The sequence below is a fragment of the Pseudopipra pipra genome, chromosome 2 (assembly GCF_036250125.1).
Source record: "Pseudopipra pipra isolate bDixPip1 chromosome 2, bDixPip1.hap1, whole genome shotgun sequence".
NCBI lineage: Eukaryota > Metazoa > Chordata > Aves > Passeriformes > Pipridae > Pseudopipra > Pseudopipra pipra.
The window spans coordinates 59,396,229-59,408,477 of NC_087550.1; the positions used below are offsets into that span (position 1 = coordinate 59,396,229).

At 40.1% G+C, this 12,249-nt stretch overlaps 1 protein-coding gene across 2 annotated transcripts in view; it reads right to left on the reverse strand.

Annotated features, from left to right (window-relative positions):
* Positions 1 to 2,350: 2,350 nt before the first annotated feature.
* VWA8 (von Willebrand factor A domain containing 8) overlaps positions 2,351 to 12,249 on the reverse strand; it is a 186,372-nt gene continuing 176,473 nt past the window's right edge. For both annotated transcript variants that reach the window (XM_064645638.1, XM_064645639.1), the window contains exons 43-45: positions 11,204 to 11,302; positions 9,772 to 10,010; positions 2,351 to 7,382 (exon numbers count right to left, since the gene is read on the reverse strand). In XM_064645638.1, coding sequence (XP_064501708.1) covers positions 7,274 to 7,382; positions 9,772 to 10,010; positions 11,204 to 11,302 — 447 coding nt within the window. In that variant the 3' untranslated portion in view covers positions 2,351 to 7,273. The remainder of the gene's footprint in view (positions 7,383 to 9,771; positions 10,011 to 11,203; positions 11,303 to 12,249) is intronic.

Here is a 12,249-nt window from a genome sequence, read left to right on the forward strand (position 1 = left end):
AAAAGAATTCATACTTCTCTGCATCTGATGCACAATCAGCATTAACACTGTCCCATGTTCCTCTTGCACCTGATTTGCTCTCTGGGAACCATGCCACGTTGAAAGTGCATCATGTCAGAAAATTGAGGGAGTGAGGAGGACTATGGCAGCTGTATCTCTATTCTGATTTTGCACATTTTGGGCACATTATATCACTACTGAAGAAAGACACAGATTTTCAGTGTTTCCTGTTCACCTTTCATATGGTGAGGAACATCAAGGACTGGCTACAGCAGGGAGTAGGGGGGACCTGCAGAGCAGTCAAATAATTCTGATCAAAAAAATATACGGTCATTTTGGTGCATCAAAATTCAGCCACACTTTCTGCTGCTCAATGCAGCACTTGCAGGCTTTTCACTACAACCAAGTTTAGGCTTTCCCATGAGCCAGAAGCAGGAAATTAGGCTGTCAGAGTCTTAGACAGATGAAACCCCCAGCAGGGGGGAAGGAGAGGAGCAGCTGGGGGGGTCACTGGCTCGGATGGAGGACTATGTGCTGCAAAGGCCAGCAGCAACACCTAGATGTCCCTGCACTACCCCTCCCTGTACTGCTCGAGTGGGAGGAGGGGAGGAGGCAATGCTAAGGCTGCTTCTTTGCTACCACCAAATATTTCTGGGATGGGGACAGCATATGCAGAGCAATTGTAACAGGGAGGTGTGTTTCCTGCTTCTGTATATTATGTCAGGGAAGCAGCTCTGTTCCCAATCCAATGCATTTCTTTAAAAAACCCAAAGTTATTTATAATTGTCAATTTGGAAACTATAATAGGTGACATTACAGATGTCAAACCCATTCAAGCTGAAATGCAGATGTTGGTACAGATGGCACGGAGCATGATTTAATCATGGCGACAGCAAAAATATGTGGGACACCATTCCTCATATCACTCTTCAGCATCACACACTTTCCTAACCCTGTAATGTTATTTGTGGACTTTCTTCATACCACTATCTGAATGTAACATTGTCATCCTACTCTGAGAATCTAGCCAGAGGAGTTCATATAAAAGATTCATTTAATGATTTGAACTGGAAAGGCTCTTCCTAAGAATGGGGTTTGTATCAAGTCTAGGTATAAAAAGAACTTTTTTTTCTTCATATTTGTGAGATGTGTTTAGTTTTATAGGTGGCCAGTGAATATTTCCACCCTCAGTAAGAGGTTCCAGGGACTTTAAAACTTTGGCTTGTGCTAGAAGGAACTTGTAAGCATTTAAAAAGAAAAAAAGCTCATGAAATTTGTGTTCAGGGAACACAGATGTTTTATTCTAGTCCCCATGCCACTGTTCAATGATGTTAACAAGCCTCAACTCATTCTGAGCACATGCCTGGGGTAGGAAAGTTTATTTTATGCCTATTGCTGATGAGGAGCCTTAAGCACAAGAGTTGAAGGGCTGAAGCCAGTGGCTCAGCCATAATGGCTCTGATGTGGTGAAGGCTGAGATCTGAGTTTACCAACCTGAGTGAGGATGGTTTTGTGTTCCATGATCCCCACAGCAGGTCTTGGCAACTACATGGCAGCATCTCACTCATGTTCTGTGAGCTGACTGTGCCTCCTCTGATGACCCTCTCCTGGCTTTGGACTGTGGTTTTTAATGTAATTTTATCACTGTGGCTGTGCCTGGTAGATCTTTCCAGGCAGGCTCCTTTGTCTGCATTTTTCACCTCTGTCCTGATCATGCCTGCATTGGCACTCAAGACAAGCCAGGTCAAGAAGATGAACAGGTTGAAAATCATGAATTTGTCCTTTTTTTCCCCCTCCTGCTCTCTTCCTTTATGTTTGTTTTGGAACTAGGGGAAATCTGGTGCCAGATTACACCCAGTTGGTAGGGATCCACAGCTTCAGGGAACCAGGGTCTGGGTCTAGTTTCCAGACTACCTGGATTTGCACAGCTCAGCCTGTTCAAAGCAAAACTGTGTATGATGTCTGGGAAACTGAGGGTCAAAATCTGAGATCTTTTTTTTCATTTCCAACTATCAGTATACTTACTGCAATGAGTTTTTTCTTGACTAGGATCACACTAAACATGTAGCATGGAGGACACAGAATTTTTCTGCATGCAATCATGCCAGATGTTCAGACTAAGGATGTTGTGAGTAATGCTAAGGATATCTGTTTGGTTTTTTAAAGTAGATTTTCATATGCTTATTTATCCTGTCAAAAGTTGGAGAACAGATGGTCATGAAAATGAAGTTATTCCAATTTTATAATTCTGCCCTTGTCTTCGAAAAAACCCTACCATCACCTTCATCCTGAAGAATGTTGAATCTCTTCTGCAATCTTCCCACATACACTTATTTCACGGAAAACATAGTTGACTTTAAAACATTTTATTCAGTAACGATACTGTTAACATTGTCACAATTTCAACAACAAAAGTACTTCTGAGTTAGGCAATTTTTTACCTGTTTAGTTTGATGGTACAAAACCTGTCTCCAAGATGATGAAGTCCTTCAGCTGAATGGTTTGCCTTGCAAGTGTATTTTTTTCTAGGGGAATCTGTTTGCTACAAATTGTTGTAAACAATCACACATTCTTGAGTGAGCGATCACCTGCATTTTCAGCAGAGCATGGTCACATCAAACACCTACACCATGAATTGTCTTTTGGAAAAAATATCCCTAATAGCACAGTGCCGTAGGGTGTGGGAGGCATTTTAATTCAACAGACACAGAAGGGTCTTGACTTCACTGTACTATTTCAAAACGCTCAATTGCTTTAGGTATCAATATCTATCACTCAATAACTAAAACACCCAGAGCACCAATCAAGGACCGCAACTTACCTCATGTGATGTTGGGGTACAGTTGGATACATTGGTTACATTGGATAAAATGTCTTCTAACATAATGAACTGTGTAAGATGTTTCCATGTGTTGAGTGCTGCTACTACACAGCACACACACGGAGAGGGAGAAACACTGACCTTCTTTTTCGAAAAGGCTCGTAGTAAGGACAGGAGAGTGTGTTTGCTCTCTATTCCCACAAGAATAGAAAATGGTAAAATACAAGTTAGTTTGGGTTTCTTTTGTATTTTTTTAAGGATGGGGTCAAAACAGACATGTTTGCCCCAGAAGCAGAATTATTAAGGAACTGAATAACAACTTCCATTACTTTTACAGCACACAAACTGAAGAGCTTTACTTATTATCACTAAAACAGTAGTACTTAAAGCATTAACTAAACCCTGAACCTTTTCAAATTTAGAGGTTTTGTACAATGATTATATTTTCAAAGCGGCTTTCTGGATTTGATACAGGGTTAAGACATATTTTATTTCTCAGTAAATATCTTGTACATTCTCATTTTTACAGGCGTGCTATTAATAAACATAATAATGTGCAATAGCCAACATAGCACAATAGCTTGGGTTTTAAACTGTAAAAATTATTTTAATACTTGTTTTGTAGTAATTTTTAAGACATATTTTAACTGTATAGATAAGAAGACTTCTGGTATCCTTGTATCTCTTAGCCATACTCTCAACGAGGCATCAGGTCCTTCTCTTGGTTTGATTTTGCACATATAATACAGTACCTGTATCTTCTGCCGTACGTGTGTTTACTCAAATATTACTTCAGTATACTTGATCAGCCATTGGGATTAGTCTTAATTTTATCAGGCTAACTCTAGCACATTATCTATCTATCCTTATCTATCAGGACAGGCTCTAGCATGACATTCACAATCACGCTTGACACCTAATGTTGGTAAAGGAAAGAAGTGAAAAAAGGAAATGGACTGCTGGCGTCAAAGATTAGGCATCCCTCCTAACCCTCCTTGCACTTCATGTGCAAGATAAAACCTATTGCTTTTATACAGTCACATGAAGCTGTTTAAGTCTGTAAATGTGGAACATGCTTCACTCCGACTAAAGTCACATCTGCTTGGGCTTCCTGCTTTTTCTGGTGGTTTTTGTGGGGTTTTTTTGCACCTCAGGTAAATAATAATCCCAGATGACCGTGTACTGTTACCAACTGGCTAGTGGGTATAAACACATTACATACAGAAACAGAATTAGATCAAAATCTGCATTATAAGAGGCAATTAAAATCACTACTGCTGATGTGGTTAATGCTATTAAAGCATTAGCAATAGGTCAGGACCTGCTCCAACCAGCAGCTCTATTCATTCACCAAAACACTGCCTTTCCATAAAAAAACTGATAAGTGCAGAAGTGCCTTAATAAACTGTGGGAAGAGATTTCGAAAAATACCTTAACACACTTTCAGAGGGCGTGAGTGGCAGTTTAAGAGGGAATGAGTGACAAGCAGTGCTGGTGCATGCATTGCAATGAGAGCAGTCACTGCTGCTGCTGTTAGCTAGACAAAGCCATGTTACTCTTAAGCATTTCATCAATTAAAAATAAATGCATATTAGGCAGCTCTGCAAATTGCACGGATGTAAAAGAAGAATGTTTGTTGAATTTCTGAGCATGAAAATAACACTGCAAGTCCTTGTGAGACATGGAAAAGCACAGCTGCTGCTTTGATTTCCCTGGGGTAGCAATGGGCAACAAAGTAGGTGAGAGTTGCATGGCCGGGGGAAAATTTTGCTCTGAATTTTTACAATTTAGAGAGACACTGTCAGGTCAAATATGCTATGCAATGAAGCGTTATTAAAGGCAAATCCCAAAACCTTTCCTTCTGAACTGAAAATTTAAAAAAGAGTTCACTTGCTTCTTCTCTCTTTCTCTCAGAATCTACCAGTAACACTTCCCCTCTACTCCACTCTCATCATATCCCACCTGCAGTACTGCATCCAGCTCTGGGGACTCAGCATGGTAAGGATGTGGACCTGTGGGAGTGAGTCCAGAGGAGGGACACAAAGATGCTCAGATGGCTGGAGCACCTCTCCTATGAAGAGAGGCTGAGAGAGCTGGGGTTGTTTAGCCTGGAGAAGAGAAGGCTCCGGGCAGACATTATAGCAGTCTTCCAGTACCTAAAGGGGGCTACAAGAGAGCTGGAGAGGGACTTTTGACAAGGGCATGTAGTGAAAGGACAAGGGGGAATGGCTATCAACTAAAAGAGGGCAGGTTTAGAACTGCTTCCTCCCTCTTCCACCCACTCTCATGGCCAGGCCTGGCCCTGGATGTGGCCATATTCTATGGGCCCATAAAACATGAACTGAAAGACAACAGACATATTCTGAAACAAAGAATAAAACCAAACACTACAGAAGGGTAATTTTAAATAGCATGAAGTGAAATATAATTTATAGAGATAATCAAACGAAAGCTTCAAAATTGGATTTACTGCAGAGTTTCCCTTAAATAGCACTAATTTTTTTATTATAAAGATAACTGCATGTATTTTACTGCATGTAAATCTGAGATGAGAAAGTTTATCCACTCAAGTCATCTAGAAAGCATACAGTGAGCTTGCTAATTAACTGTAATAAAATCCTTCTTTTTTTCAGGACTGCTGGCAATAAAAGCAGAAGTGCTGAAGGAATTTCCATGTCAAAACACATTAACTAACAGCCTTATTAATATGCCAATTCTTTATTGCATTTAGTACCTCAGCATAAGTTTATGGGACCAAGGTATTTTTATTTTGAAGTGCACTTCCCCTTAGTAGTAGCATCTGTGTGTATGTGTGTATACATGCACTTGTCCCAAACAGGGATAACCTTCTCAGCTGTCTCCTCCCAACTTCCTTCTCTCCAAACAGGAATTGCATCTTCAGCCTCTTTGTTTTCACATATATAGCTATTATAACAATACTAACAAGCCTTTGAAAAATGTCTTCCATCCTCTCATCATAAAGAGTTTCAAAGCTGATCAGACTTTATAACACATCCTAAATAGAGCACATTTTTGATGCTCTGGTAAAGATTTTTGCTGCAGGACTGGTGGAGTAGAGAATGACCCTTTAAAACACCAATGGTTGTATTTAACAAGATCAAATTAATTTGCCTCCTCCCGTCCAAACATGCTGCTCATGGTGCAGTTTGAGCAACTGTAGGATTAAGAGAAATATTAGAAGAATTGCAATTCCTCCTTTAGATTTTGATAAGTACTCTTCCTGAATTTTCTCCTATTCAGCTACCCTTATATTAATATCAGCAAAGTATCAGCTTAATTAAATCATACATTTAATTCATCAAGTATTCCATTATTCCCAAAGAACTACAAAATATCTCTTTTTTCGTAGATAAAGAGTAATTACCATCTCATGGGGCCAACCGACTGAGTTGCAAAGTAAGTTTTGTAACTAACTTGGATGTTAAATATACTCTAACACAGACAGATATCTTGCTACAATAGATGTTTGCCTCTTCCTTTATAAAAAAATAACTTATTTTCTCATGCCTAAATCTCTCTTCCAGTTTCATTTTTAAAAGACCCAAGAAAAACAGACCGTGAATGAGCTTTTTGCAAAGCATTAGTAACTTTTTTGTCTCCAGACATAAAAGTCACCCCCATGTGCTGAGGCCATCCCAGGGATTCTGTACAACAGTGCAATGGGACAGCATAATCAGCCATGCAAAGGAGCCACTGCAGTAGCTCCCTCCTTGGAAACACTGGTTATTGTGTTCTTAAGACCCTTTCCCCTTACTTTTCACAGGCAGAACTGAACAAATCTATTTTTGTTTTGTTTTCCTTCTTAAAAGGCACTTTCTCTAGATCTGACAACTCTGCCTGATCAGATAATGAATGTTTACATCTGATGGTCATTGTTTCCAAACTGCTCCATTGTTCTCAGCATCGGGGTGAAGCCCCGATGCCCCTCAAGACAAGAAAGCAACAGCAGAGGAAGGAAGGGTTTCCTGCCTGACAAGAGCAGTCCCGTTTAAATGGGAGATGGAGTTAACCACCCATTCAAACATATGCGCGCAAAACACTGAAACAGATTGCCTGGCTCTGCCTTGCATAATATTACCAAATCCCAGTGAACCGTATTTAATAAGATAGGGTGAGATGACACTGTAATGCTGGCAACATGGCATGCAGAGGAATGATCACAAACTGTCCTTTATTTGTTTGTCCCTCCGGAAGAACATTTGTTCTGTTGCCATCCTCTGCCCCGCTGCATTTCTTTGAATGTGCTAAGTCAGTTGAGAGATTTTGGGTGAAAATTTACAGCCTGGCTGTTGTGTAGATTTGGGCTGCTTTGCTGATTAGAGAACAGTATGTATTTTATTAAGAAATGTGTTTATCCTCAGCTTTAGTGTTTATATCTGCAGCAGGAGTGGGTTTCTTCTTTAAATTCACACACCGTGACATCAGTGATGCTTAGGCACTTGATAACATGGTAGATGTGAAGATCTGCTGCAAAATCTGGGGGATCTCTTTGGTATCCATGGCAATAAAAGACCGACCTGCTGGTAGCGTCCTCTGCAGCCTAAGGAGCAGAATGAGAGACAAGACACAATTACCATCTCAAATTATCTTCCCTACCACAAGCCAGGGTTCCTTCAGAATGGATGTTTTCCTTTTGCATACCTTCCCAATCCACGCCATTCACATCGCTGCCATAATGCAATTAAAGGTTTGGGAAAGCAGCAGTGGGAGGAAACAGGAAGAGCAGCTAAGGCACAGAGATCCTTTCAGCTAGACAAACAAGAATGTTTCCAGAGATTTCTATCCAGGTCCTCTTTCTGACATGCCAAAACTCCATTTTGATCAAGGTATCAGTGATCCCATGAGGTGTCACCAAACTGGTTTGCTGGTGGTAGCTAGAGATATACACTGGAAATGAAGACACTTTAAATCGACTACCATGAACCCACAGCTCTTTCAGTTCAACAGCTCCAGTGATTCTAAATGTGCTCTTTATATTTCTTCTCTGAGATTGCAGCAGATTAGATGGAAATGTATTTTTCTCTCAGTATTAATCCAACACATTTTTATTCACAGCTTAACCTCCCTTAAAAAAGTTAAGCTCGATGCACGTTACAAACTCCATCTCTCTCGCATACAGTTAGCGAGCTTGGGATTTATTTTTCACTGCTTTTTAAAGGAATTTATGCTCCACACCATTCCTCCAATACTAAGCAAAGTCTCACTTTTAAAATTAGTAGTTAAAAAAGCAGCAACAGAGAATTTCCTTCTCCTTCCCCCACAGCAGTTACAGGAAGGCTTTGTCTAATTCTGGACTTCCACGTACATAGAAATGCATTTCAGTGACAGCATTGTGTGCATTTTCCATACCCACTGAACTAGGCCATTATAAGATCTCTTACACAGCAGGACATGGTCAATGCCTTTTTTTTTTCTTTTAATTCCTAGCAAAAGTAAAAGGACTTTCTGTAATTATAATCTTTCAGAACAGATTCTCTTTTGATGCATAATGCAGCTCTGATGTACAGACATGCAGCCACAATGGTGGCTCTGCAGCTGTATCTTTCAACCCTTTACTGATTAAAATTACGTACTGAGGGCCAATTCCCTTTGGGATTTCTCTCATTCTGCTCTAGTTGAAGACTCAGAAGCAGAAAAGACACTTGATATATGTGGCTATATCAGACTTTTGCTGCATGTACTTGTCCTCAGTGGATGTGGAGCCTGGAAGGACACCTGGGACATAATTTCATTTTTCTCCCTTGTGCCCAAACAATTCAAAGTGAAATTATGTAGTAGAACTAAACCCAGACCATTAAACTCCAGCTTCTTTTGTTTTATTGTCTTTTTGTAGGCCTACATGCATTGGAAACACACACTGGGCAATGACAAAGGCATCCTGTCTCTGTTATGATTACATAGTGATATTACATACAAGGATAGTGCACATCCTCCAGAGTAGGATGGCTTCAGTTGCCTCCATTGGATGCACAGAATGCTCTCAACTAGCTGACCACAAGGGATGTCTGTGGGACCCACAAGCCAGTCTCCTTCCTGACACAAGTCAGAAGCTATCTACTAGCTTCTTGCCAGTAGATTATTAATATTATTATTATTTATTATTATTAATAATAACAAAATATAATTAATAATAATATTAATTTTAAAAAAGGATGAAAACTTGGACATGACCTGGCAATGTGCCCTTGCAGGCCAGACATCCAATTATAACCTGGATTTCTTCCATCAAAAGAAGCATGACCAGCAGGTCAAGGGAGGTGATTCTGCCCCTCTACTCCACTCTTGTGAGATCCCACCTGGAGTGCTGTGCTGGGGTCCTCAGCACAGGAAAGATATGGACCTGTTGGAGAGGGTCCAGAGGAGAACCACAAAAATGGTCAGAGGAGTAGAACACCTCTCCTATGAAGACAGGATGAGAGAATTGGAGCTGTTGAGCCTGGAGAGGAAAAAAGTCCAGGAAGACCTTATGAGGCCTTTCAATAAAAACAGGGGGCTCATAAGGATGGAGTGAGACTTGTCACCAGGGCCTGTAATGATAGGATAAGGTTTAGCAGTTTTAAAGTGGAAGAGGGTAGATTTAGATTGGAGATATGGAAGAGATTTTTACAATGAGAGTGATGATGCACTGGCACAGGTTACCCAGAGAAGCTGTGCCAGTGTCTCTGGAAGTGGTCAAAGTTAAGTTGGATGGGGCTTTGAGCAATGTGATCTAGTAAAAGACATACCTGTTCATGGCAGGAGGATTGGAATAGATGATATTTAAAGGTCCCTTCCAACCCAAACCATTCTATGATTTTACAATACCACAATCAAAACCTTAGTGCAGGTTAGCAGGGCCAACTATGCCAAACTTCACTGCAATAAAATCATAGTTTAGATTTATGACATACGAAAGCAAATGGTATTAGGCATAAACCAAATGTACTCACCTGTCTGCCTGGTCTCCCAAGGATCCTATAAATATGGCGAAAGCATTGACTTGAGTATTGGTGGTCAAGACCTGGGCAAACCTCGAAGGCTGAATACCGTATCGTTCAAGATTTGCATCACTTAAGACGATAACGAAATACTCATCAGCCTCTTCCTTGGCAATTTCACGAACGGCATGCTCTGTCCCTTCCAAGGTGTGGTCTCCACTCATGCAGAACTGAGCATGGGCATGCATAGTCTGTGTGCACAGCATAACCACATGGAAATATGTAAGATGACTTTAGGAATAAACATTCATTTCAGCTAGCACAGGAGGGAGTAAATACTCAGTTCTGCTGTATTAGGGGATGCATCAGAAATGTGGGCAGTACTCCAGGTACAACAGAAGATGCAGCTTTTTGTATATAATATATCATATCTTAAGACAGGCAGCACTTCCTAAAAACACAGTGGGTCAAACAATCAAAACCCACACACGGACCTAATTAGACTGGGCCTTAGGGAAGGTAAAATACTTCGGTCAGCTGCAGTTTGAGTAGCTACATTCCTATGTATTTAAGGAAGAATTCAGGGCTTAGTTTCCTAATACCATGACCAGCTCCTGTCTGTTCATAATTTGCACTAGACTTCCAAATCCTAGTAGTGTCACAGTTATTATAAAATATCTGACATAACAGTAGCAGTCAGATTTTAAAGTTATGAAACATTCTGTTTGAGCTGTTATGAAATAAATACACTGTTTTCATTGATGAAGCTGTTTCCCATGCAGAAGGAATATTAGACATTACTAAATCCAGTCCTTTTAACTGAAGTAGCTCCTAATCTTTTTAAAATAATTTTTGAAGGAAACTCGAATGCACAGTTCTAACCGATCAAGCTGCCAAACAGGTAAATCCTACAATATACTCAATTTTTCTTCATCTAGCACAGTAAAATTTTGGTGAGTACACTCACTTAGTGATTGTGATTTAACATGTTTTCAATCCAGCATTGACACATTTTTCCACTGCTACTGTGATACATAACTTCTTGAAGGTGCCAGGCTAAATTGCTGACCTGGGACCTCTCTACAGTTCAAATTAGTCACTTATGCACTAATAATATCACCACATCATTTAGGCAGAGCTACCTATATCACTATATAATGCTTGGAACTTCCCCTATCCTTTGGCAGATAGTCAAAATAACACATTTATGACCACAGCAGTCCAGAAAAAGGTGTACCCAGCATCTACTATTTTGGCATTATTTGTTTTCTGCCATGTCTCTGAAAGGTCCTGTTCCGATTTTATGCAAATGCACAGATTCTGCTTTCTTCTCTTTCTTTTATTTTACTCTCCTCATGTTTTGTGTTCTGTGACCCACCCACAATTTTATCTTTGCAGTCACAAACTCCTTAATTATCCAGCATCACTTATCAGTAGGATTTACCTTAAGAATCTCTAATCTTTGCTTATTGTTCTTGGGAACTTTGTCACTCGCAACCAATGCGATGTTGAAGCCGTCTCCTGAATGTCCAACAATATCATACTACAAGAAAGAAACGTCATCAGTCATCTGTTAGTCACAAATGGCACTTGGGCCACAATGATATAAGACAGATCAAAGGCAATTTGCTTTCAGCAAGAAAACCCATATACTGTCCCCTGCTTCTCTTTATGAGCTGCTTAAGAAAACTAATTGCAATTTCTCACTGACATGAAAACATGGGAAAGAATTTCTAAATAATGAAATTAAAGAAAAGTTATTTATTTCCATGGTCTGTTTTCACATCATCTCACCAACTGCAGAGCAGTGATGCATAAGATCAAGACCCTGCCCTCTCACATTGCCCATGTATTTTTTTTAAAGTGGTAATTTTCATCCTCTTGAGTCTGACAAACAAGAAGCACATTGTTTGACAGTAGCTCCCATGTTTGATGAACCTTTTTTGTGACCTCATTCTACTCTTAAAAAAAAGGTATTACAAGCTGCCTTTTTTGAAAATCAGCACTTCTTATTTTTGTGCATAACAGATCAAAGCCATTGCTGACAGTAAGTAGAGAAGCGCATTCCAAGAGACTCTGTATGTTTTCCAAGGAGATGGTGTGCACATGATTCTCCTGTGAAAGATGCTGCAAAAATGACATATAGAACTGTAATAGTTCAAAAATCGTGTTGAACAAATAATGCAATATTGGGAATGTCTCTGTTTTATGTGAGAGCTTAATTGTTACAAGAAAACCAAGACAAGTTGAGTTACAGCAAGGTCCTGACCTGCCCTTTGTGTTGTGGATGTGGAAGTCACTCCAGGGAGAATTCATGAGCAGGACAAAAATGGATTTGAGAGCTCTCTACACCAACCAACAGAGCACAGTGTACAGATCCTGAGCCCAGAGAGACCTGAGCTGGCAATTCCTCAGCATGAACATGCCTGTATTTCCCCCTGACTAGCTGGCACAGACCTGCATTTAGTTGACAGGGAGCCCTTATGCAAT